This window comes from Acipenser ruthenus, chromosome 4 (assembly GCF_902713425.1).
Source record: "Acipenser ruthenus chromosome 4, fAciRut3.2 maternal haplotype, whole genome shotgun sequence".
In the NCBI taxonomy this organism is placed as follows: domain Eukaryota; kingdom Metazoa; phylum Chordata; class Actinopteri; order Acipenseriformes; family Acipenseridae; genus Acipenser; species Acipenser ruthenus.
Window position 1 is genome coordinate 84,393,232 of NC_081192.1, and position 27,752 is coordinate 84,420,983.

The window sequence follows — 27,752 nt, forward strand, 5'->3', positions numbered from 1 at the left end:
ATTCAATATTTCAGATGGCATATTATAGTTTAAGAGAATAGCTGCCAGGATTTAACAAAAAAAAGATTATTGGAAAGAGCATTAGGAGGGAACCATTGTAAAGCAGTATTTATATTATGCACAAAAATGTTTCCCTCATTACAGGGGAAGGCCTTCTGCGTCAGACTGCGTTGTGTTGCCATGGCTATGTGGAGATCAAGCCTCTAAACAGCGGCACTCTGTTGTCTCCTTCCCAACTGCAAAGCTCCATGGCTACCTGAGGGAGCGAGAGAAGAGACGGGCGCACCATTGCACTAAACTGGAGCTACCAATCCAGGGACACTTCAGCATGGGAAATGGCCAATCAATAACTCTCCTGGATGGTCTGATGTAAAACTGAGAAACCGAGTGTCTCTCTCGTTTAAAGATATACCTCATAGCCTTAATAACCGTTTTCCTACCTTTCATTTACAAACATTATATTTCTCTCCTTGTGCGTAGTGGAGTGAATAACATCACCACGTGTTAAAGAGTTCCATAGACGGCCGTTTATCTTTTGGAATCCTTACATCAGTGCCAAGGCTGGTGTTTTCTAACTGTGGAACCATGCTAATTGAGATTTCAAATACAAGATTGTTTTCTGATGTGACCTCAATAATAAAGACTGGGTGTTAAATTTAACTACTGCATGATGTATTACTGTCGCTGTGACAGAGGACTTTTCTGTAAAGATAATCAAAATGCAATAAAATCATTGCTTGAGACCAAAGAAAATGTCAGGAAATACATTTATCCTGCTCTGGCTGAAAAATACCAAGTTAAATAAAAAATTCATCACACAGTGACCTACACCTAAAGTATGCAAAACATCACACACACACACATGTATACTGGGCAGCGGCTTTACTATTTCACTGTCACATTCCCTGTAGTGGGTAATAAATGTAATTAACACAATTGAGACAAACTGACACTGTTAATATCTGGAGTGTCTCACATTAACTTTATTAAGAATTGAACAGTGCTATAAAAATCCAAGTTAAACCAATTAACACATAACAATAATACAGTACGTAACCATGTTTGCCAAAGGAGAGTATCCAGCTGAGAAAGAAGCATTAAATAAAATTACTTGTCTGCCATTTTAAATGTTGTGGATGTTGGGTGTACCTTCCATTGTTGCCATGGTTGCTCTGACTACTACGTCACGAAACAATGAATCAAGCTGTGCTGCTGACCGCATCAATCCTGGATTAACAGGTGAATCCTAGATCCATTCTTGGTAGATCTGCAAAGAAAAGTTTTTCTTCCTACAATTAACTTACCCTAGCCTTTACTATAAGCAGGTTACACTATACTACTCTTAGAATGCCTATTACAGATAAGGTAGATTAGGCTGTTCCCATACTTTTATTTTTTCTATACTACTCATTTGAATAATATGGTGTGCCGTCCACATTATTAAAAAGACTAACCTTTTAACTCTACATGATTTTGGTTTTGTAAAGCAAATAAAATAATAAAAGCGTATACAGTCTGAACTCATTTTGTGAATTATTTTTGATGGCAAGCAAAAACGTTGCTTACATGTAAGGTTGAATCTATTATGACCACCAGAGGAAGATTTTGTTGACTTCAAACTGATTACAGACTTCGAATGGTCTTAATTATGAATAGGTATTATGTATTGTACTCCTTTATGACATCACATCCTCTGTGCCCCTGCTTACTAGAATATCAGCCACCATCTTTACACAACAGGGTTTTCAGACCAAGTTTGTATTTCCAAGTTTAGTTTAACTATATAATACAAATATTTTTTTTAAATAGCGCGTTTTTAATGAAACCAGTGTTTTGTTTCAATGGGTATTGTAGACAGCGAGAGCTTTTGTGGTTGAAATATTCATGTAGCAAGTACAGTGACACAGTGTTGCAGGAAGGAAACTAATTTGCTGTTTGCAGAGATCAGAGGCTACAGTATGAACATTTTAAACTGGAATGACAACATTAAAAAATACAAGAAAACACACAAACAAAAAAATGAATAAATAAATCAGTATTTTTTTCCTAAAGTAAAGCTATGAATACAGGTAGCTTTCCCTGATTTGAAATTATGTGTTTCAAAATTCCTTTTGTCAATAATTTTACATCATGTAACGTCATGAACAACAGCTGACAGATAGTATTAAGACCATGTTCTCATCTGCACTGTGGGGGCAGAGCTGTTCAGCCATCTATTAAACAATATGTAGGATTATCTCCACTCTCTTTTAAAAGCAAAGGTTTCCTATGCACCTATCATATCTGTCAATATGCTGGAGGTGCGGTTTAGTGCAACTGTGATGTTTTAAAAATTCATTAATTATATATATATATATATATATATATATATATATATATATATATATATATATATATATAATTAACTAAAATAAAAGCTGTACACAAAATGAAAAAAAAAAAAAACATACTAACTTACTGCACCACAATTTTTCATTGACAAGTAAAGTACCACTGAAACAAATTGTCATGCAAAATACTTCTTACTCAGACTGATTGAACCGTGTTTTCTATTTTATTAATTTTTTTACTTCAGAAGAAAATAGTGCAGGCCCAAAATAGTTCATAGACATACCAGTAAGTACATTTCTTTCTTTTTTTTTTTTTTTTTACTAAAAAGCCCACAGTTGTGGAAAACCAGTACTAATTCTCTTAAAAAAAAAAAAAAATCACATTTTTCAGCAACCCAAGCACAGCAGTGGACAAGAAGGGCTGCTAAGTAAATGTATAGTAAATATAAACCTAGAAATAATACAAGGATAAATAAACCTTCAAAATGCACAAACACATCATAAAATATTTGTAAGTTCCTATGTTAAAGTGAGAGGTAATTATAATAAATATTATTAGTGGTCTTTGCTCTGGTCAGGACAGACCGACTGGCTGAAGGAAGGGAACGCTCCTATGGGAATGTTATATTGGAATGGAAGGCTGGTTAACTGTTTGTCAGGAATGGCCTGCAAGGTAGCTGTCTCAAGTTCTCCATGTTAGGACTTATTGGATTCCTGGACCTTCTCAATTTCCTGTTGTAAAAAACAAACAAAAAAAGTAAAAAAGTCAAGCAGATATGCCATTTTAAAATGCTTATGGGAATTGTTTAATTGTCAAATAATAATAATAATAATAATAATAATAATAATAATAATAATAATAATAATAATAATAATATTTTATAAATATGTAGTACTACACATGCAATAATGTATTCGTTCATAAGAAAATAACAAGCTGTTGGATTGCTTCTTGTAATGGCTTTTCGGATTGGTGCGGAACTACAGAAGAGGGATTGGAAATCATACAAACAAAAGGCAAGGTTCAGAACTACTGAGTTGTATTTGAGCTGTATATCAGATAACACCATCTACTGCAATGGTATCCAGGAAATAAACAATTTAACTTCTAATAAACTCATTCAACCCTTTTAACGGCAGGGTAACATCAGGTAGTCCAAGATCAGGGTCTGTGAAACAAGTCATAAGTAGTTCAACATAATCCCAGCACCCCTTAAAAGCATTGGGATCTGATGTATTAGTTCAGTCCCATGTCTATCCAGCCTACAAAGCTGCCTATTAGTTCAAGCTAGGATTTCTGTCGTAGCTGAAGGAGCAGCCTAGACACATTTGCTGTTTCACGTGTACAATCTGTTTAACAGACACTGGCAGATACATGTTTTTTAGCCCCTTTGTGTGTCACAAGATGCTGAATTATGCCAAGTACTATAATTTATTTTTCAAAGAAGTTCTTCCATTGTTGTTTATTGTGCACAAAAGGCTTTGTTCCCATGTACCCACATTAAGAGGAGCAAACCTTTCTCACAAACTCACCTCAATGAGAACGGATTTTAATTTTCCATATGCCTCTTCCAAATCATCATTAATAATTACAATATCAAATAGACCAGGCTCGTTACCTGAAAAAATACAAAATATAATAATGTTTATCAAAAGTACATGTTTATTTTAAAAGCTTTACTCATCTAAATCCTATAAGACACTTGTTTAAATTAACTGTCTGATTTCTGGATACATGGACAAAATCAGTGCCCCCTACTGGAAAACAAACACCACGACATACAGCACCAGATTCCTTAAAGGTCACCTGACTGAACTTTGTTTTAAAGATTACAGTTTCTCCATTATGCCAGTTCTACCTACTGCCCTTTCAGAGAAACTGAGCACAGACAACAGTGTAATGTGTATATTGTAGTGTACGAGGTGAACACAATTATAGAAATGCACAGAAGTTGACACTACCATATCATTTGTGACCTTTTGCTTGTTTATCCAATTGTGCCTTCTGCTTGGGATAGTTAAACCAGACATTGGTTCATTACCTTGCTGTGGTGCCCATTGTAATGGGTACTGCTGCTTAAAACAAGCAGCCTCTTGTAGTTCCCTCTCCCCCAACCCCGTCTGCAATGCCCCCAGATAAATCATCAAGGGCTGACTCACTGATCTCCATGTCAGTTCTCGCTGCATCAAGTCGCTTCTGTAAACTCTCTTCAGTTTCTGTTTGCCTATCCCGCAGCCTCTTTTCCTGAACAAGAAAAAAAATATTGGAATTTATTATTATTATTATTATTATTATTATTATTATTATTATTATTATTATTAGGGATGCAACTGTTATGATTTTGCTGGAACCAAAAAACAATATTTGCATAAAATTCCCTATCCGACCGATACCTATAAAAGAGAACGGCGAATCAAACCGAAACCACATTTTTTGTACAATAAAAAGCATTGACAGTTTCAGCACTAGCCGGCAGCCTTTTTGGGAGCTGATCGCACACTTTGCATATAAACGGTTCACATTAACATCCCTTAAAGGGTACAGAAGGACCTTTTTATTTTATTGTGTTACATGTTCCCATGTGTTGCTACAACTGTTTACGTGAGGTGTGTGTATTGTTTCAAATTTTTTTGATACATTTTATACTGCATTCCCTGCCTCCAGATGGCTTCACATGTACCCGCATGGACCTCCCAGAACTACATTTCCCTTCTGCTCACATATGTAACAGATAGATTTACTAGTGAGCAGGAGGATGATGGGAAATGTAGTTCTGAGAGGTCGCACCTGTTAAATTACTCTGTGTTGACCTAATAAAAAAAAAATATAAAACGATGCTAAACTGACTAAAACAGCCAAAAGCAGAAGTAAGGAAGCAAAATAAAATGGGTCCTGAACCATTGTTAAAAAACAAAACAAAAAACTGGAATGAGCAGTCAACCGGGCGAAGTTGTAAAATAAAAAGGATGCTACGGACAAATATCGGGAAGCTGCTTTAAATTAAATTCTTCTGTGAGCAGGTCAGTTTATTTTATTTATTTGTCAATTTCCATGTAAAAAATGGTTGTTGTTTTCCCCCCCCCCCCCCATTCTTAGCCCTCAAATAAGAAATTTGGACAGTTTAAAAAAATTAAAAATGGGCCTAATTTTTAAAAATACACTTGTTTTATTGTTATTATGAAAAAACTAAAAAATATTATTTCAATAGAACTTAAAAACAAAATTGTTTACAATTGTAGCATTATAACAATATAAATCACACCATAGCATACATTTTTATTCCAATGACAACATTATATAAGAATAAATAACATCTTTTTTTTCAATTGCAGCATAATAACAACTGTGTGCCAACTAGTCATTGTGCAGTCATATCACTTTAGAAATTATTTTTTGTGTTATAGATTTCAAAGCAGACACCCATCAAACTCACATCAGCAAATTTTCAATCACGTCATATACAAGGTCATTACAAAGTAAGTTTACCATCAACACACCATAGCATTGATGTGGTAAACATATTTTCTACTTCCAGTTTCGGGTATGGGTGTGTATCGCTGTTATGCATTATTATCTGTAAAGTGTACTTCATCAGCAAAATAATAAATAAGTTTAATGTTAATTAATACATTATTTTATTCTTTCTACATTGTTTCTAATTGTATAATACATTGATATAAGTGATGCAGTAACACTGTATTAAACGTATTTATTACATTTAAAAAGAATTATAATGGTGTGTCCTGTTCCTTTGGCTACAGATTTTTTTTGGTTTTACTAAAAAGCGATTGGCTGGTCAAAAACAAGTAAAAGAGTTGATTAAAAAAACGAACTGACCATAACCAACTTGCATCCCTAGTGCGAGATGTGCAATATGTCCAAGGTGTTACATACAGTATATGAGGAAACTGGAAAAAGGGTTAGGGGTTTGAGTACGGTGTAAAGATTCGGTAAATTTGCTCACGAGAATTTCCATGGAGGGTGGCTGCACAGAGATGTAGATGGGGTTCAGATCGGTTTTCTTGATGTTCTTCACACCCTGCATGTCGATATCCAGAATACAGATGAGGTTCCTGGCCTGCACGTCCTGCACTGATGCCTTGCTGGGGAGAGAGGAGACTGAGATCTTAGGGATTCCAAAAAACAGCATGCCTGCTTAAACATTACCCAACATTTCAAGCAAATCATGTACTTTAAATGAACAAGAAAAGGAAGCTATAGTCCTTAACTCTTAACCTCCTTCCCACACAGCCTAACTTTAGAGAGCCCCAGCAGAAATACTAACCCAATACACTCCAACCTGGTTACAAATCTACCATTTAAGAAAACTAATTCTTTTAATAGATTCCATTGGAGTGAGGGGGGGGGGGGGGGATCTGCAGCACCAGGCCATCTGTCTGCTTCTTGTAATCCGATTACTTGTATTTACAACAGGAGACACAGCCAAGTAAATTGGAGAGAACACTCGTCTTTTTCATGACTGGTCTGTATTGGCTCTGGGATTAGCAGTAGACAACCTAATTCATTTTTAATGTTCTTTTAAACTCGTAACAGCTGCCCTCATTAGCCTGTTTACAGGTCAGCAAATATGGGCCACATATGTAGCAAACTGGAAGATCAGGAACTGATTCTAACAAGGGTTCAAAAGAAAATTCAAAATGACACTAATCTTAGGTCCTGTCCACATTACATAACCCATCTCGAGAACCACACTCAAAACCATTCTCATTAATCCAGCTCAAAGCGTCCACACTAAAGTACAGTTTCATGTTTAGTCGGGCTTAATGCACCCATACACTATTAGAATAGTTCAGTTACAGTTCCTAGCAGCGCAATGAATAGTGGAAATTAATATGATATTATCCCACCATGCACTGTATTTTATTTTAAAATAATGTGTTAGGCTTCATATTAATAGAGGTCCATATTGCTAAAAAGAAATAAAACAAGTATTTTGGAAAAAGTAAATGCAAACACACACACAAGTAGGGCTTGAAGTTTTCAGGTTTTATTTTTAATCAGGTCCCTTTAAACAAATTGAGGTGATTCTGTTTTCATAATTCAACTCAGAAAAAAGCTGTTAATTACAAAACAATCTTTTTTTTTACCTTCATATCTTGCCTGCGCCTAATTCTTGTCCCCTTAATTTTATTTCAAACATAGCTGACAAATTATGTGACTTCCCAATCTTACTTTTAACTTGCATTTCATTTTTGCAGTAGCCTAATTTAATGTTGTGCTTTTGTTATTTTCTCCACTAGTTTAACAGAGATGTCCGGACAGTTTTTTTTTTTTTTTTTTTTTTTAAGCATAAATATGAATAGCCATTGCGGTGTACACTGATAGCAAGTCCTTCAGGCGCCAATATTTCACCAAACATACCACAAAGCAGTTTGGGGTATTGGAGGATACACAAAAAATGTAGTTTGGTATTACTGTGTCCACACTTCTGATTAACCGCACTACCTCCTGAGGTGGTCTCGAATCTGGTTCTCGAGTATGGTATTAAACGCTGCGTAGTGTGGACACAAACCGTATTTAGCACTTTTAAGCCAGTTTAAAGGCATAGTGTGGATAGGGCCTTAGATTTTACAACTAACTAATAAGAAAATACTGAACATTGTTGCATTGTTCTGACTAGCTTGTGTTGCTCTTTCCATTTAAATGACACAATTCATTATCATGTTATTATATCTCTGACTTCTGTCTGATTGCTAATGAATACATATAACTTTCTCACCTCATCTAAAATATTTAGAATACATTCTTTCAAGTTCAAAGCAGAATCAGGAATAAATCATATGGAGGTACCATGGAAGTCTGATTATTCATCAAAGATGTTGAGAGAGCAACATACCTTGTTCCATACATGTTTCCAGAGAACTCTGCATTCTCAATGAAGTCACCTGTACCTATTCCCTGCTGCATCACCTCCTTGGTCACAAAATGGTAATCTTAAACAAGATAAAAATAAATAAATAAATAAATAAATAAATAAATACATACATTTCAAAATCTAAAATGCATACCCAGGTAAACCCAGGTGGCTGTTAGGAATATGCATGTGCACAGTGTTGCATACTGTGTTCAAGTTTAGTCACTTCACTACAAAAAGACATAATTGTATATATGAAAATGAGGACGAGAAAGAGAGTTGAACTTTCTACTAGCCCTGGTTCACAAATCCTATTGCTGGCTAATCAGTCCTGTATTTCAGTCTCTTTCATTCATTATATAATTAAACAAATAGTAGGCATCCACTACAGCAAGTACTGGCACAAATGGATAAAACGGAGAACAAACAGGGAATGTGTTTACCAGATTACCCGAATCCTTTCCCACAAAATATCTACTGCACTTGGAAATCTTGTGAACATAAGTGTATTTTAATTTATTATTATTTATTTATTTTTTTACTGGTAATATTATTTCAAAACTGGAAAACGACAAAGTTAGAGACTTCAGTCAAGAACAGCGATCTGAAGGTAGTTATAAAAATTCATAAATAATAATATTTTTTAAGTTCACAGTAGTGCTGTAGATCACATCACAATGGTGGCGGTTCTGTTGGGTAACTGAAAACCAAATGAAAACCACACCATGTTTAGCATCCCTCAACCTTACAACCCAGAACAGAAATGTGCAAGGCCATGAAAAAGTGATCTCGGATAAATCAGATTAGGAATCTCAGCTGATTCAAAGGATATAAATACGACACCGGTATGTACACCCTTAGAAGTCCTAGACAGCTTTGTGGGGAAAGAACAGCCTCTAAAACTATACTGTATTTAAAACAGTACTTTAACCAGAAGCCTGATGTGAAAAGATTAGACAACATGATGGTTTCAAGCACACAAATGCACAGTAGACAAAATAGACCACTTTGCTTGGAAATCATTGAAATATTCCAAGACAAATGACTACGGTCATTAGATGGAAAAGGCAAATGGTAGATTGTTATCAAGGATTCTACACTAGAAATCACTCAACTAGGGCTACAATGAACAACAAACAAACAAGACAGTTATCAATTATGACTTGGAAATACAAGTGAAAAAGCGTAGCGCAAACAGTCAGGAAATTTTAATATTAACAGAGTATCAATGCAATTAGAGCTCAGGAAATTAGTTGAAAAATGTTTGTCTGTTTCTAAAAATTCCAGGAGACTGTAATGCCAAATACGATTTAAACAAGGGGGTTATTGTGAAAGCTTGCTACTCCAAAATGTAATTTGTGCCATCTTTTCTAAAAAAGGATAAGAGTCACAGAACATCTTTACAAGAAATGCACCGCTTTACTGTTTTACCTTTGCTGTAAACCGTGTTGTATATCACAGCAAGACATTTTTTTCAACACAATCCCCACTGTTTCGATATTTTTCATTCACGTCATGCGGTGTATTTCAAGTAAACAGTGGCAGACAAAAATTCGATGTTAAAAAAATATCTTGCTGTGATGCGTACAACAGCATTTTAGTTCTGTAACATTTATTAGTATTTCTCCTTTCAGAGATAAGCCCCCAAAGCATGTAATAGGAAGTTATACAGTTAAAGGAAATTGGGTTTGTACTAAACGGCATGTGGCTATAAATCACTCTTAAGCAAGGTAAGGAATGAAACACCTCTAGCTGGAGGCAGGACGTCTGCTAGGGGCAATAATGTTGTCGCCTCAAGATACAAAGGGAGACAGTGCAAGCCTATGGAGAAAAAAGGTATAGAAAAAAAGAGATTAGCAGGACGTGCAGACAGTGGAGGGGGACACTGATGTACAGTAGTATGCTTGGGAGTAAGAATCTGTCAAACCGGAAAGAAAAGTTTAAGAAAAAAGCAACTTTGAAAGAAGCTACTGTACTTTACAGCCTAAAGGCTAATCCCTCCCAAGGATGTAACCCTACATTTAGAGCAACACAAATTTATATTCCAAACTTTTCCAGCCCAGTTGCCATAAAAACAGAATACACTTAGTTGTATATAAGTTTGACCTGCAGTAAAATGAGGGATTCTTTTTTTATGAAATTATCGGAATATAAACGCACCACATAGATAAGTAATTTCATGAAAGCCACAAAGAATGGCTGCAAACATGATAAAAGGTAAGGGGACAGTATAAATCAGAATGTTATCCGAAGCTGTTTTCTGCAGTAGACAAGGTTAATACGTGTTATAGTCCACTGGATCAGTTCTGAATTCAAGTATTAAAATGGTATCCATATTCCTTTGGATAAATGTATGAAAAAAAAAAATATGGAAGAAAACTAAACAATGAAACGTAGGTAGCAGGTCAACAATGAAATGTCACAAACAATGTTAATTCTCGTGTGTTCTTTTTTTCTTTTTGGACTACAGAGAAAAGGATATTGGTAAATAAAATAACCTTTATATATTATATAGTTTAGGATTAATCTAAGGAGTCTGTAATATTTGGGCAATGAAGGGATACATCAAAATGGAATAAATATAGTGATTATTCACCACTTCTTAATAATAATAATACTTTTTCTTCATCCATTTTGGATGGAGAGGTTCAGAGGGGGAGTATTCTTTAATACATCGTCTCCATACCCTTGCCATTCTCTTCTCCAGGTCTTGGGTTCCTTGTTGTGTCTGCAGAAAAAACAAAAAAAGCTAGTCACAAGGCTATTTGTTCATGGAAATTATCAATAAAATGTTACAGTAGTAGGACCCATCATATTTATTATTTTATTGATTTATTTTTAAAGTTTCTGCCATAAAACAGAACATTAGAAAAAGTAATTCACAGACCATCTCAGACTTTCTTGAAGATTCACTGTACACTGATCTCCCCGCTCACAAGATTTTTTTATACGGAACCTACTGATGTCCTCAGGACCAGGCTACACACAGACATTCAGGCCTTGCAACATTGCTGATTAAAGTGATGCAGTTCGCTGGAAAGCAAGCAGACTTACGAGAGACGCTGAAGCCAAACACCCCTTCGTACTCTCTGAGAAGTCTCTTGAGCAGAGTGCTCTTCCCCGCGCCGGAAGGCCCGCTCATCACCACCGGTCTTGGTCGTGCCATTGCTAGATAACACAGGAAGAGAAATAAGGGCATCAGTGCTTGTTCAGCTGCCTCATATCAATACCTACCCATCAACATTCACAAACACCTGGATAATTCCCATGTGTATGGCAAACCGGCACACCAGTACAATAATTAATGTCTACAGTATGATGTTTTATAGCTGGCTCTATTTGGAAAACCCATAAAGTGTCTTGTTTTTAAATCCCTTTTTAGTTGGTACATGTCACAAAGACGGCCGGAGTGGGTGGTGTCAGACCAGAGCCAGGAAATAAATAAACAGAGAGAGATGTGGTTTGGTGAAGCTGGGCGCGTGATCGCGCTCAGCATTTAATAAACAGAACAGAAAATAAAAAGGTTTGCAACAAAAACACAGGACACGGAACTTGAGCCAAAATAAACAGACAAACAAAACGAACTACACAGACAAACACGGTGAGCTTCTTTTACTACTTATTTTACTTTTAGTTACTCCTTCTCTCTCTCCCGTTCTCCACTCACCGAACACCTAACCCCGAGTGAATGCTACGTGTCTCTATATATACACTGTTGTGCTGGGATTCAATTACTAATTAATTATTCACTTGAATCCCAGCACGTGAATTCATTACGTGCAACCCCGTGCTCACACAGTACATTTTACCAGCACGTGAAGTGATTTGTGCCCTCCTCGTGCCTAAATATAAATCTACATTTTTAAATACACGTGAAACACAGACCCGTTTATATCCCGTGTACCAATCTCTATACACCAACATTTACACACGCACGCAACATATAACACATAATATGCACACAGGGGCGGGGCACATTGCCACAGTACAGTACGTGTTTTTTGGTTTTGCTGCTTTAAAGTAAACTTTTTTAAAAGGTCAGCGGATACCACTCTTTCTGTAGTTATCTGCCTAGTTCATAATATTGCCATAAGTCCAAAAAGAGACAGATCAATACTGAAACTGCACCTTGAAATACCCACAATAACAAGGTGTTCATGTTCTGTGAGCAATGCTATACAGTATGTAGTGCTGATAATCAAGGTCTCAATCAATATTTGCTTCTTCATTTTATTAAAACATAGAAAGGTAGTTACCATGTTCTGAGTAGTTACTCTCTTACCAAAACCCTTCACTTCTTCAATCCTGGAGAGAACACCAAAACTAAACCTGCCTCAGCTTCTGTGCAACAGATGATTTTATTACGGAGGAACAGGGTATAATCCCAAGGAGTTGGCTTCTGCTTGCTCCCAGCCTGAGACACTTGCGTTAGGTTTATGTTTTAGTGCAGTCAACCCAGGTCTGGGATAAGAACAAAGCCACTTGGTTGATATGCCAGGCTGTCTAAGCCAGAGAAATATGTTCAGTACTGTATCAAAAGCTCTTGTGAACCCTAACAGAAACCAGGATCCAAAGCACTAATTCAGTGCTTTTAACAATTGGGCTTCTACTACCTGTGTAACAGGAAATAGTTAAAGAGTAGAGAAAATAGCTATAAAGTGCATTTTTACTGTTCAAGTACCTGTGCTCATGCTGTATGAGGTATTTATCAAACAGTGAATAAAATTCAGTATTTTTGATTTAGAACGACTAACTGGAAGGCATTGTCGTCTTTAAACACATCATTAATGGCGTTTATAATCAAGGCTTTAAAATAAACTCATACCTACAACTATAAAATTCAGTTTTCATGCTCGAACTTCATAGGAATTCTGCTACAACACTAATCACATGTTCAATCACATGTTAAACACCTGATCAGCAATAATCTTGGACTATTTAATGCAATGTTAGGTAAAGTAGACCCAGATTAGTGCTGATCAGGGTCTGTGGAACCAGGCTTTAATGCTCCTACAAACCAAAAACTTCTATCTAATGCAACATTTAATATACATTTATATTGAATCAACAGCAAACAATAAAAGGGCAAGTGATTGGATGTTGCATTGCTAATGAGAGGTTAGAACATGCTTTCGGGAGCCTTGGTTCTTAGACCTTTACATGTAAATTAAAGTAATTGCTATCTGGTAAACCCCATCACCCTCTCTGTGAGACCACAAAACATTTCTGCAAAGAGCAACTACATCAGTGAAATAATATAATCTGGCACAAAATCCAAGTTTTTGAATGGACTCTTAAACAGACATTCTAATCTGGCTCTCCAATCAGTAACTGAAGAGCTTGATTAACATTTGATCGCAAAAAAAATTCCAATAATTATCACCATAGTGACCCCATTTTAAATTTCCTGCACCTGTCATCATTGACTTTATAACTCCACCCTCGCATACCGCCAGCTATTCACAATATAAAAACAGTGCTATTTTTACCAGTTGTAGCGCCACCAAGCTGTCCACCATCCGCCAACTCCCCAAGCCAAGCATATAAGCATTGTAGTTTCATTCATTGTAGCGCCAGCGAAATAATCATGGCCAATTAAAACAACAAAGTTATGCAGTTAACCTCTGACTCGCTTTCCTAATTTGTTGTCGCTTTCCTAATTTCTGTTTTCCCAAAGCAAAACAGAAACTACAAAATGGTGAGTCGACCCTATATTTAACACCAGAGCAAAATAAAAAAAATCTGTGTGTATACAAAATAAGAAAGCAAGACATTGCAAATGATTTCTCGCCTAAGTGAGGCATACTGTTAATCGAAGGACAATTGGAGACATTGTAATGGATAAAAACAAATGGCTTACCTTGATGGAACGGGTCGATTTGTTTAACCTGAAAAAGGCTTGACGCAGTCTAAAATAAGTAAACCACAGTAAAAAAAAATGTGCAAGTTTTGCACAAATGAAGGCTGACTTAAACTAAAGCATCAGTTTTGTAAACAGCAGAATAGTTTTTTTTTTTTTTACTTTTCGTTTAAAAAAAAGTGTTTGCCTGCACATATTCAATGTTTTTTTGTTTTGTTTTGTTTTTAACTGCTTAAAAAATAATGCTGTTGAGCTTCAATTACTTTGTGAAATAAATAGATGGCACTGTTCAATGGGGGATAGTATTCAGCAGGCTTACAGTCGTGCCACAAACAGCAAAGTTAAAATGACCAGCACAGTTTAAAAAAAAAATTATATATATATATATATATAATCGTATGCTTTGTTTTTATGGAATTGTTGTTTAGGTGATTTGACACTAAATGAGTGTTTATTTTTTTATTATATATATATATATATATATATATATATATATATATATATATATATATATATATATATATATATATATATATATTTTTTTTTTTTTAAGTATAAACTGTTCCTCAAAAGTAACTATGTATGTTTCATACAGATGGGAAAACATGATAAAATGTCACTAGCAGACCTACTGTTACTGTGTTAAGAACTAGTACTGTAATTTAAAAAAAATATTAATGTTTTATTAAAATGGCCAGGAGATACTGTAATTGTATAACTAAACGAATTAAACGTTTGAATTTATAACATAGAAGGTTGTGTGAGTTTGGTTTTTTTTGGACCCTCACTATGACGCCACCCTTGCTTATTGCTCGTTTTTGACCATGGCCCTTACCAGGCGGTATAAAGAGGGTTGACTGTATATATACCTCTAATTCGTGTGTGTATATATATATATATATATATATATATATATATATATATATATATATATATATATATATATATATATATATATATATATATTAGAGGTTGGTTGGCACGGGTACCCGAAAACCTGGGTTTTAAATTACCCAATGCTACCCGGGTCTCTTTTTACTATACAGGTTTCGATTTATTAAATTTAAAGAAAATGTAGAAAATATGACAATACAGTTGTAAGCACGGGTCTCTGGCCGGCGTAATAAAGACAAAACAAACTTTTGCATTGAGCCTTTTCTTAACTGACAGGATATCAGGAGCTCTTGATATGGTTGACTGGTGCACCATTACTCCACTCCCAGCCACTGAACTCTGTAGCTCCTTCAAAGTGATTGCTGGCCTCTCTGTGGCTTCTCTCACAAGTCTCCTTCTTGTCTGAGCACTGTTTTGAGGGACAGCCTTTTCTTGGCAGTGCCTGGGTGGTGTGATGCAGCTTCCAGCTTCACTGGGATATTCAAACACTTGGATATTATTTTGTACCCTTTCCCTAATCTATGCATTTGTATTACTTTATCTCTAACTTCTGTAGAATGCTCTTTGGTCTTCATTTTCCTTCAGATTCACAGCCTGACCAATGATCCTTCAGCAGTGGGGCTTTTATCCAGAAAATGTGACAGCAACTTTAATGGTTCACAGGTGGAGGCCAATGGTAAGGTAATTGTGTCCTCGTTAGGGCAATTTCTTTCATCGGTGTAAACTGGGAGTTTCCACAGCACAGGGGTTGAATACTTATGCAAGCAAGATATTTCAGTTTTTTATTTTTCTTAAATATTTACCAACATAAAACCAATGTCACCTTACAATAATTGATTGTGAGTTTCAGTGTTTTAAAATAAAATATCAAACAGAACGAAATTTCAATGTACCATTTGTAATTCAGTAATATGAGAGAATTGGTCAGGAGTCTGAATACTTTTGCAAGGCACTGTATATTATTATTATTATTATTTATTTCTTAGCAGACGCCCTTATCCAGGGCGACTTACAATCGTAGGCAAAAACATTTCAAGCGTTACAATACAAGTAATACAATAAGAGCAAGAAATACAATGACTTTTGTTCAAGTAAAGTACAAGTTTGACAAACCACAATTCAATAATACAGCAGGTAATAGTGATAGTTAATACATCAGGATATGATTAAATAGTGATAGTTACATCAGGATGTGAGTAAATACAAAGTACTACAGGTTAAAAACTTGGCAGATTACAGTATTCTGAAGTACAGGATTAAATGCAGTAAAATAGGGGCTGATAAGAGCAAAATAAAGCACATTTACATGAAGGGTGATAGTGTCCCAGGATTACAAACTGGTTTTTATATCTTAGTTTTTTCTAATTTTACAATTAAACTGTCTATTTTTTTTTTTAATTCCAATTGTATTACATTTTTGTATTCAACTTTTTTAATTGTGCTATTTTTATAAACTAGCTTTTTATCTTAGTTTTTTCTAATTTTACAATTAAAGATAACTTCTGTCCCTTTTTTAATTTCAATTGTTTTACATGTTGTATTATAAACTGTTTTTCATTTAATGCTTTACATTTTTTTTGTGTGTGTGTGTGAAGTGCTTTGGGACCCTTGGGATGAAAGGTGCTATAGAAATGTGAATTATATTGGTATAATTATATAGCACTGGGAACTGCAGTAGTTGCTTCTCAAGAATAAAGACTACTGCATATACATATTGTATACATGACATCACTACAATACAATGTTGAAATTATAGGGTTGTATTCATAAAGCCGGTTTACATGTATCTGGTTAATAATGTTATACAATGCACAGTATGACCTTACAGGAGCAGTGCAGTAGTGACAACCAGAACTGGAAAGGTACCCAATGCTAACTGGTCTAGCTTGCTGGTCTGCATTTTTTCTAATATACACCAACAGAGAAAAGAATGTATAAAACTGACAACAAAAAGACGAAAAAGAAACTAAGCTCCATAATGTGACTATTCTAAATTGGCATTTCGGGTCAATTTGACCAGTAGGCTTCGTTGGACTTCATAGTCCATGTTGCTACTGCTTCCTGCTTGCTCTTCTACAAATCCAACCAAAGCAAATCCAGCACAGTGGACACTGATACAGTAGTCTCTGCTACAGTAGTCTCTGCGTATAGGAACACCTCCTAAGAGAACACTGCCTAAGGGAACACCCTTGCAGTGAAACAGATTTTTCCCATTGTCAATGCTCCAGCTAAAGGAATAGGAACTTTGCTATAAAGAACACCTTCTTCGCACCGATAGCGATTCGTTCACAACGGATACAGTACTGTTTAGTAAAAAAGCTACTTGTCATTGCGAGATTGTCTTGAGGGACACTGATTGGTTTATTAAATCTTTCCAGAATCAGAACCCGTCATATCATCAAATTGTTTTGTAGTCAGATTTCCATGAGTGCACCTCATCGCTACAAAATGGCATATAAACAAACGGTAAAATGTGCCACAAAACTGTTTGAGCTCTTGAAAAAAACCTGAAATCAGACACAAGTTGCCGAGCAATTTGGTGTTTCCCGTTCTGGTGAGTTGCTTCACCATTTTGTTAAATAATCTGCATGTCTTGTATATTGCTGCTGCATTTTGTAACATGTGAAGGGGTGCTGTGTTGATTTAGATTGACAGTTAGTTTATTAACGTTAAGTTAACCATAATTAACGCACATTATTTTTGCCTCTGCCACTGTGACAGCCCAAAACACACCCGCTAGCTAATTTCATAGTACATAGCGATTTAAGCTTTTTGACCGTGTTGTTTTGCTTTAGTTTCATTACCATTAGTTTGTCTGTTACTTTATTATTATAGTTTATTTACATACACTTGCCATATTGTTTTGCTTTTATTTATTCAGTTAATTTCATATGTTGATGCACATGTGTCATGACAAGTAGTATATTCATATTGATTCATATTGTGTCTGGTGGCTAACTCCATCTTAGAGAAAACTTTGTCTATAATAACACTTTGCTTGCTTCCTGAGGGGTGATCTCTTAGCCGGAGACTACTGTACGTGTCATGGAAGCCTGACCCAGATGCTAAATTTAGGATACATTTTCCACTACTTGGAAGTATAACTTGTTTTATGCTTTTGCACCTGTTATTCTTATTTTTGTTGCCACAGGACTAAACATTGCTGCAGTTGCCAGGGTTTCAAATGACTCAACAACAACATGATGGCATGCAGATTGTCAGGAAATGTTTCAGAGTCATGGAATTTCAGAGAGAGATGTACAACTCATCATTCAGGCCTGGCAACCTAAAACACAAACTCAGTATAAAACATACACATTAAAAAATTGTTGCAGTTTTGTTGTGAACAGCAAATTGATTATACTAAAGCATCTGTTCCACAGGGCTTAGATTTTCTAATTTATCTTTTTGACAAGGGACTTAGTTATAGTTTTGTTGGCTGCTCAAATTGCAGTTTTATTATGCCTAAATATAATAACCTTTACCTTTCACAGTACGATTGTGTGTCCAGGGCTGAGAACACTTCATCTATAAGAACACTTCGCTTGCTTCCCGAGGGATGTTCGCTTAGCTGGAGACTACTGTACCTCAGTAACTGGTGCTTAAGAATGCACCACAGCAATCTAGGAAAACACTGCAAATCCACTCAATGCCATGGAGCTCTTTAGCAATCAAGGAAAGAGAACTTTTGGCAGGCTGGTAAACTTGTCTCAGGTATGCCCATATACAGTAGTCAAATAAGGATACTAAATCACATATAACATGTTGCATATGACAGTTAAGGATACATTGGTTAAGATTCCAGTACTTCTTCTCCTGCGTACAGATATCACTGACATGCAGCACATTTGTATAGTTAAAAAAACAATCCATTTTATGTTTGATAGCACAGTATGTTTTTTGTGATTACAATAAAAAATACTGTTCAGTACTGTACACCTAAAACATGTACATCACATTTCAATTTGACACCTCACATCATTTTAACATTTAAAATACTCTATGGACAGCTTGCTCTGTTTGTTTCAAATCGAACAGTCGGCTCACAAGCAAAGACTGTACTGTTTTGTAAGAAAGATTTAGCCAACCCACACTGCTCCATTAGAAATCAGGTTTCCTTACCTTTCTGTGTATCAAAGCTTGAACAAAGAGGTTGTTGCAGTTCTGAATGAATGGAACAGTAGCACTGAACTGCGACCAGTGAGAGAGTGTGTGTGCGCATGTGCATGTGTGTGTGTCTGAGAGAGCCTGCTGACAGCCCTAATCAACATTTCCTTGTTTCATACTACGTAGCCAATGGAAATCTCTCTGTCATTGATCATCTGCTAATCTGTTACACATGTGCAGGTTACGTAGTTCAGGGCTGGAAATACCAGCATACTGACGTCTTTTACTATCACTCCCACCCCAACCACTTAAAACACCAAAAAAATATTAAACAAAAGAGGGTGTGTAGACTTAACAAGCACTAGGAACTAATTGCTGCTAAAGAATGTGAAGCAAAAAATAAGAATACATTTGAACTCTTCTGACACTAAGGGCCCTTAAAAGGCCAGGTCATGTATTTAGCAGGTAAATGCACACTATAGTTGTGTATGCTATTCTGAACGAATAAATTACCTGACAATCAGTGCTATGTTCATAAAGTAACTACAGTACATAATGTCAGGCATCAACCTCATCCATCTCCAACTGGCAAGAAACCTTATTCTACTGAATGCTAGTCTGCCAATTAGATGGGATAGAACAGTTGATACTTCTAACATAACATTCTGACCTAGACTACTGACTGGACCCTACATTAACTGTTAGACTGAACTGACCTGATTTAAATTAATTACCAATGCAAAAAATAAAATAAACATAATAATAAAAAACACAGCACATGTAATCTATGTAACATACCTACTGTATAAAAAATATACTGTACTGTGGTGTGATTTACTGAAACTGTGTATTTAAAAACATTCAGCTTTCACAAAAATCAGGTGTACGGTTTCTAAGACGTAACAAATTTCAGTAGCCCAACCCATCATCGCTGACAAACAAGTACTGTAGGTCACTTTTAAGAACTTGCTCAAGATTCAATTATATGATTTTTAGATACACCTAAAAATATGTGTGATATTGTGTTGTGTGAACGTGACATACTATATACTACATACAAGTACATTCATATGCAATTCTCTCAAGAGAATTCAAAGGGTACCGAGTTAGCCAAACAAGTAAGATTTTAGTTTACTTCTGAAAAGCATTTGTTAACCAGACTGCCAAGCTACACTGTAAAGGCACAGAGATCCCTCTATTCAGTATTCAATGCAGAGACAACATAAATAATTGGTTATAGCTATACACCTTTTGACCATAATTGTGAACATTTAGGCTCCAAGTACTAAGAGTACTAAGCTGATTGACTTGTGCATGTGGTATAAAATAGATCGCAAAGAGGATTAGTGGCCTTACACAATTTAATGCTTATTTGTGGTTCTATACTTAGACATTTGACATACTCTGTAAATAGGTATTTGAGGTTCACAGGCTTTTTGAACAAACAACAAAGCAGCAAGCCTAGCTCAAACGTCACAAAAGTAACTAAAATAAAAAGTTAAACTAAACAAAACGTGTACAGGAGCCAAGGGCGGACTCCTACATTGTCACAATCTACATAAAAAAGAATAAAACAAACAACTTACTGTAATGTACAGAATACACGATTCTCAGCAATGACAGTGGTGCAGAACATGTAGCTAGGTGCATTTTAAACCCGACACAGCAGTATGGCACTCAGGTTATTTGTGCCCTGCAACAGTGTACTGTACTTTTTCAAAAGGAAAAGCATCTAGAAACCTGCATACCTTTACCAAGTTTTTTGTTGTTACTGTATAAACTTTCGCCTATTCAAATCTAAAGTGAAAGTAAATCTGGCGATAGTGCCCCAGTAAGAGGAACTTCTGTAATTCCACAATATAAAAAGGTGAGGCTTTAAAAAAAAAATGGGGACATTTTTTCTGACACATTAGCCTGAATAAGACGGTGTCTTCTGAAACTCGCTGTCTCCATCTGTTTTAACCTGACTCTTATTCTGAGCGTTGTTTCCATCATAAAATGAAATACTTTTCTGCTGTTTTCCGACAAGTGGAAAGGCGCAATTTACATAAAGGTGGCGGAATAACTCTTCAGTATTTAAATGAAAAACCTCTATGTTTTTACATCATTTCAGGATTTCAATCAATGGACAGGTGGGACTGGAAGGTAGTAAAGGCAGAGAAAAATAAAACAGATGTGCGTTTCAGGAGATATGGAGAAATAAGAGAAGATACATTTAATAGACCATAATAATAATGCAAGTACGTCAGGACAAAGAAAAAAAGTAAAAAGATAGAGAACTCATTTTGATGTAGCCTAATTTTGTAAATGATGTTCTGTATTAAATAAATTATAGTTTCATGTATCCGGTTATGGTGGATATTTTATGCCAAAATAACAAATAAATGAAAATACATAAATAAATATAGAAATACATAAATAAAGACATTTGTTTATTTGTTTATTTTTCATTTTGGCATAAAATATCCTTCATACCCAGCTGCACTTTATGAAAATTAATAACACGTGAGTGTGTAATAGGATAGCATACAAAAAACGCTGGCAAAGAATGACAAGGCTGTGAGTGATACTGAAGTGCTTGACTAAATCCTCTAAGTTTATCACATAAATACAATATTGTAGCTTTATCCAGTCAATATCTCTGTAGCACTTACTCTTCTGTAAGGTCCAAACAGGTGGCATTTGATGATACAACGGTGGGGTTCCATACTGGGGGGGTGGGGGGGAGGCAACTACATTATACCTTTCATCCTCTAAAGTCGCAGCAATCCCTAGCAGCACATTGGGCACCATCACCATAGTATAGTCAAAGAGTCACTCCACCCACAGCAGAACCTTTTTATTTTAGCACGGAGCCTGTTTGAAATAGGTTCCCTCCTCCATTAGGACTCTTTGAAACAGGTGGAACCACTTTAGACACAAAATACTCAATCCAACCACATCAACCCTTTAGATTTCTGCACGGGGGTATGTTAATTAGGTACCCACTTAATTTGCATAACATTCTTCATAGTGTCGTAATTGGGGCTGTTTTCATCCTTCGTGGCCATTTGTGATTTTTGCTCAGAACACAAAAAACGGAAAGTTAAAGCACTGCCACAAAAGCCCTCCCCGACGGTCGGAAAGACTTTGCTATTTAGGTCCATTGTGTAACTTTTCTACCACATGTAGTGCAGTGAGAAATGTTACAGTAGCCTAAACTTTCAACAGAAAAAGTACCTCTTCAAATGGAAGCAACGTACAGTTCTGAGGCTGTCAGAAGATTTAGGCACGCATTTCAACAAGGTGTTCAATGATTCTGTCAGTGCACGTACAATAGGCACAATTCTTATGAATATAAAAGATTGAACCCTCCAAAAACCTGGATGTGACAGCGCCATTGTCTACAGACACCATGCATGGACTTCCTGTGTAAATTAAGAAAGCATAGAGCTGGGGCTCCCGAGTGGCGCATCCAGTAAAGGCGCTCCTCGCAGGATGTGCCCTATAGCCTGGAGATCGCAGGTTCGAATCCAGGCTATGTCACAGCTGACCGTGACCGGGAGTTCCTAGGGGGCGGCGCACAATTGGCGCTGCCCGGGTAGGGAGGGCTTAGGTCGGCAGGGGAATCCACGGCTCACCGCGCATCAGCGACCCCTGTGGCCGATAGGGCGCCTGTGGCTCTGCAGCGGAGCCGCCAGATCTGTGTGGTCCTCCGGCACTATAGGTCTGGTGGCATTGCTGTGGATCTGCAGTGCGAAAAATGACGGCTTGGCAGGAGCACGTTTCGGAGGACGCGTGTTCCAGCCTCTGTTTCCCGAGTCGGTGCGGGGGTTGTGAGCGGTGAGCCGGGGATACAGATAATAATTGGGCATGCTAAAGTGGGGTGAAAATCGGGGTAAAATAATTGGCGACGACTAAATTTAAGAAAATAAATTTAAATTAAAAAAAAAAAAAAGAAAGCATAGAGCTGTCAAAGCCATCAATGTAATGAGGTGTTTAAGGAGTATGAACTAATGCTTTTAAATCCATTTCTTACCTCTTGACATTATAACATTGTTCGTCCCCCTTTTATTTTACCAAGAATCATTTGGTTCTTTACTTGTCTCCCTCAATCTGGTGTTCATGCTAGAATCACCACAGGTCCCGGGACAACCAGTACTATCTAGAATCCTCAGGAAATGCTGATATACTTACAGTATTAGAGGCAAGGCACATCATACACTAAACTTGGGTAAATTGATGAAATACTGTCTTTCATTCTGAGCAGTAAAAACAGCTGAAAACCTCCATTATTCTCTCAACCTAGTTTTCACAGAAATTCCTCTATAGTTTAATGCTACTCCTCCATTTGCACAAAACTTAAATCAAATTGTCATAGGCTAATTCTACTTACAAGAAGCGTGTGTGCAGTATCCACAAAGCAGTCAGTCTTATCACTCAGCAAATACTTCTGAATACTGCAGCTACAGTAAATCTGCCATCCAGTCACTAAAAACGAAAAAAAAAACAAGAGGACGAGCAATCTTGAAGGGGACTTTGCCTAATCTGGCTGCAGCTACAAAAAAAACTTCAGCAAAACCAACAAAAATGGAAAAAATCTGGGGGCCACATACAGATTAGCCAAGGATTATACAAATCTGTAGGGTGCAGCTAGGACAGTAACGATGGGAAGGTATTAATTAGTTCTGGACGGGATACTCCTATGTGACCACTCTACAGTACCACCTCTAATGGCCCAGTTATCACTTTTGACACAGTAAAAAATAAGTGCTTGGATAAGGAAGAAACTGCCAACTGAGTGTCTGTGTCCATTACTTAAACTGTCATCAGGAATAGACAGCTTTTACAAGGCTCTCATGGTTGGTCTGGACTCTCAGGTTTGCAGCTGTCTACATCCCTGGAACGTACGTCTGTCCATCTGTGCGAGGTGCAAGCTTCAGAATGTTGGCAGCAGTTACAGTTCCTGCTGTGGAGAACTGGAAAACATGGACCCAGGACTTTCTTGGATTGCAGCGGACTGAAAGACTGAAAACTCTACGGTTGTGCCCTGTTCACGTGACTGTGTACGTTTGTGTGTTTTGCTGAAATCTATTTCAGGCTTTTTTGTTGACTGCTTCCCAAGCATAAGCAACTGTGTTTGAAAGAACTTTAATGGATTTGTTTTGCTGTCTGTTTGGCTGCACTGTAGATACAATGCTGCTAAGTTTAAGGGTCTACTGGTTGCTTGTTAATTCTTGGCAGAATTAATGGTAGTTCTGATGTTGAGTATCGGTAGTTTTTTTTCCCCAAATTACTGTAGCTAGATATAAAGAAAAAGAAATGTGGTTATTTCAATCTCCCTACTACTAGCTGATCGTATTAAATATGTTTAAAAAATTAGCACCCCTGGAGTTAAGCATCAGACAGGTTTTAACATTCTGTCTGATCCCTGTACAGTATCGTCAGTAAAGACTGGAACAGTTTGGACAAAGGATCTAGGTTTTAATTACAGCTATTAGCCTAGAAATATACACGATTGTTTGAGTTATGTAAGAAACTTTTATACAGCAAAATAGTGCCATCTACTGAGGGAACTTTGTGTAAGGGAAATGACATCTCTGATTATGAGTTAGTCCTAGGGGTTTCCATAACAATGAGAATATGAAGTTAGCATCTGAAGTTTTACGAGGTCAAGCGGCTGAAGAAGCAGGGTGTTTGTGGGATATACAGACAGTAAATCAGTAAAGATATATGCATGTGTGCTATCCAAAATGCTTATTTAGATGAATTTGAGAAATAAAAGTAATATGTCAGTGGAAGTGATTTCTTCCAATGTCATTTTTTTTACCTGGAGGAAAAACAAACAAACAGTCACAAGGCTATAATCATCCAACATGTTAGAACACAAATAGTTCCATCTGTGACATTTGAATGCCCCATATAAAGTAACTCAATACTCCTAAACACACACAACAGTGAGCTTTACTGTAAACCACCACACTAACTAATGTAGCTAGAAATCCCAAATCTGATCAAATTGTTTGTAAACATGAAGTACAGCTAGTGCATCACCATACAGAATGAACTAATTTTGCTTCATAAAGTCGAATGAAACCTGCTGAATAATGTTAAGTTAACATATTAAATGACATACCGACATTTTCCATATAGTTAATGAAAAACTGAAAAAAAAAATTCTACTATTATGGCTTCCGGTAGACTTTTGTGATGTCATTTGTTGTACTTTCTTTGATTAATGTTAAATATCTAAATTATGTTCATTATTTTGTCTCAATCTTAAAATTCTAAATGATGCAAAACATTTGGCCATAGCTGTACAGTACAATGGACATGTGAAAAAGAAAAGAATTGATATACTGTCCCCAAAGCAATGTTGGACTGAAACAGTAAATATTCTCTGGACACCCCCTGTAATGGAACTTTATAGAGAGAATCAGAAATTCAACTGTGTATGTGTACCAAACACAAGGACAATGCAGATGCAACTGCACATGACCAATGTCAATGTCACGGTCAAAAACACATTTAGCATGAAGAGTTTATATTCCCTGGCAAATATGAAGTCACTATCTGGTTTCTGAGATACAATGCGGGGACAGCTTTTAAAAAAATAATAACACACACAAAGGAAAGGGTTCATTTTTTTTGTAAGACACCCATGACCAAATTGGAGGTGCTGAAAGGGGTTGATAATACAAGAAAAAGAAAGATGTTGCTGCAGATTTCAACACTCCCGCAAACATTCTGAAAAACTAGGGGTACAATAATACAGGCCAACAAACAGCAAACTGTGGATGCAAGTTGTCAGTGTTTCTGATTTGCTCAATACCTGATGTTGAGAACGCCTTGCTTTTGTGCTTTAAAAGTGCCAGTGATCAGAATGGTTTCGATATGCCTAACACCTCAGGTACCTCAGATTTCTTTATTAAAAAGAAAACACAAAGCTGCATGCACTGTAGTGTTAAACCTTAATGCACCCTTTTATTGCATTGGCAGACAGCTAACATGATGAATGCTTTGCACTGCTGCCAGTAGTAGGTTACTCCTCTCCAACTGTAGCAGGTGCTGCAACTCATGCCAATCTTGCATCTCATTTACATTACTACAATATTATCCCTCCCAATATTATTATTATTATTTATTTCTTAGCAGACACAATTGTTAAAAGATATCACATTATTTTTACATACAATTACCCATTTATACAGTTGGGTTTTTACTGGAGCAATCTTGGTAAAGTACCTTGCTCAAGGGTACAGCAGCAGTGTCCCCCACCTGGGATTGAACCCACGACCCTCAGGTCAAGTCCAGAGCCCTAACCACTACTCCACACTGCTGCCCAATAATAAATAACACGTTTTATTGGTTTAAAATACTGAACCTATACAGACGCTAAAACTTAAGCATAGTCACATTTACATTTAAACAACGGTGCATACCAAAGAACTGGTTGGTATGTCTTACTAAGCCAGGTAAGGAAAGCCACTCACACAACGTTGTTAATATCACAAAACACGTGCAGCTACCTTCCTATCATTTCCTTTTTTTTTGTCCATGTTTAAATCATGTTTTGCTTCCCTGGACTATAGTGGCGCTTGCCATAGCCTTCACACACCAGGCACTGTAGTTGCATCAGCATGTTTTTTTTTTTTAGTTCTGGTGATGGGAGTGACAAGGGTGAGGCGCTTTTGTGGCTGCAGCTGAAACTACTTCAGAAATCTGCAAGTGACAGACCAGGCAACAAGGTTTGATGGAGTACAGCTAACAGAAACGTACCAATAAGCATGGAACAATGTAAACACAGTTACCACGTTTAGAATATATTCTAACGCGGTTTCGAGCAATTTTACGGGATGCTAAAACACCTACACTTTGAAACGAGATAACATTTTGTCGGTGCTGAATATCTTACACTACTGTAATACTGTTATTATTACATCACTTTCCATCATGCCCAATCGTAACGCTGGAGACAACACAAGCAATTAAATTTACATTAGGTACAGGATTATAAATCTGCATGTATATATATATATATATATATATATATATATATATATATATATATATATATATATATATATATATATTAAAAAAAGCCTGTACAAAACTTAATAACCGAGCCCCTTGGCGAAGTTATTTTAATTCAAGTCACAGTTGTCAAACACTCGTGAAGTATGTATTCAATGTATTTGCTGTATTTTGTCGTATCTTTAAAAACTTGTCTACCTAGCTTATTCCTAACTATTCACAATTAAGTCTTGTTTTGTTTCAAAACCTACCTCTGACAAGCCTGGAGAAAAACCTCAGAAGCATGAATTTGAATTGATGCAATATTTTAAGACTGCTCTCTCCACTCTTTTCCGCCTGCTTAGTTCTACTTCTTCACTTCCCTCATGAGCCATGAAGTAAGTAGTGGGCTGTGCTGCTCGAACGTCATCACAATGTGACAAACAAAAAAAAAAAAAAAACACATTTCTATGGTTACTACATAGCGTCTGTTCACGTTAAAGTGACATCGTCTTTCAAGTGATGCAAAGTATTTAAAAAACAAAAACATTTTTTTGCTACAAATAAATAATGAACCCCCTACAGGTCGCAACACAAGATTAAGACACAGAGGAATGCAGAATCGTCGGTTTGTAAATGTCGCCGACATATGCATTAAACCCTATGTTGCAGACCTTAACATGATTGTGGGGC

General features: G+C 36.4%; 2 protein-coding genes across 16 annotated transcripts in view; one reads left to right on the top strand and one right to left on the bottom strand.

Annotated features, from left to right (window-relative positions):
- LOC117400581 (obscurin-like) overlaps positions 1-1,520 on the top strand; it is a 156,283-nt gene extending 154,763 nt beyond the window's left edge. For all 12 annotated transcript variants that reach the window (XM_059022963.1, XM_059022965.1, XM_059022966.1 and 9 more), the window contains one exon: positions 145-1,520. In XM_059022963.1, coding sequence (XP_058878946.1) covers positions 145-373 — 229 coding nt within the window. In that variant the 3' untranslated portion in view covers positions 374-1,520. The remainder of the gene's footprint in view (positions 1-144) is intronic.
- Positions 951-27,484, bottom strand: guk1a (guanylate kinase 1a). 4 transcript variants are annotated; one of them, XM_059022985.1, is made up of 10 exons: positions 27,332-27,447; positions 23,443-23,537; positions 11,261-11,374; positions 10,893-10,934; positions 9,953-10,027; positions 8,189-8,285; positions 6,296-6,434; positions 4,491-4,575; positions 3,864-3,949; positions 951-3,062 (listed from the first exon to the last, which is right to left on the bottom strand). In XM_059022985.1, the coding sequence occupies exons 3-10, from the start codon at positions 11,370-11,372 to the stop codon at positions 3,027-3,029; spliced, it is 672 nt and encodes a 223-aa protein (XP_058878968.1). In that variant the 5' UTR covers positions 11,373-11,374; positions 23,443-23,537; positions 27,332-27,447; the 3' UTR covers positions 951-3,026. The 4 variants fall into 4 exon arrangements, with proteins under 4 accessions (XP_058878968.1, XP_033856661.1, XP_033856660.1 ...); XM_034000770.2 differs by lacking the exon at positions 23,443-23,537 and having other exon boundaries at positions 27,332-27,484; XM_034000769.2 differs by lacking the exons at positions 23,443-23,537; positions 27,332-27,447 and adding an exon at positions 19,083-19,240.
- Positions 27,485-27,752: the final 268 nt, after the last annotated feature.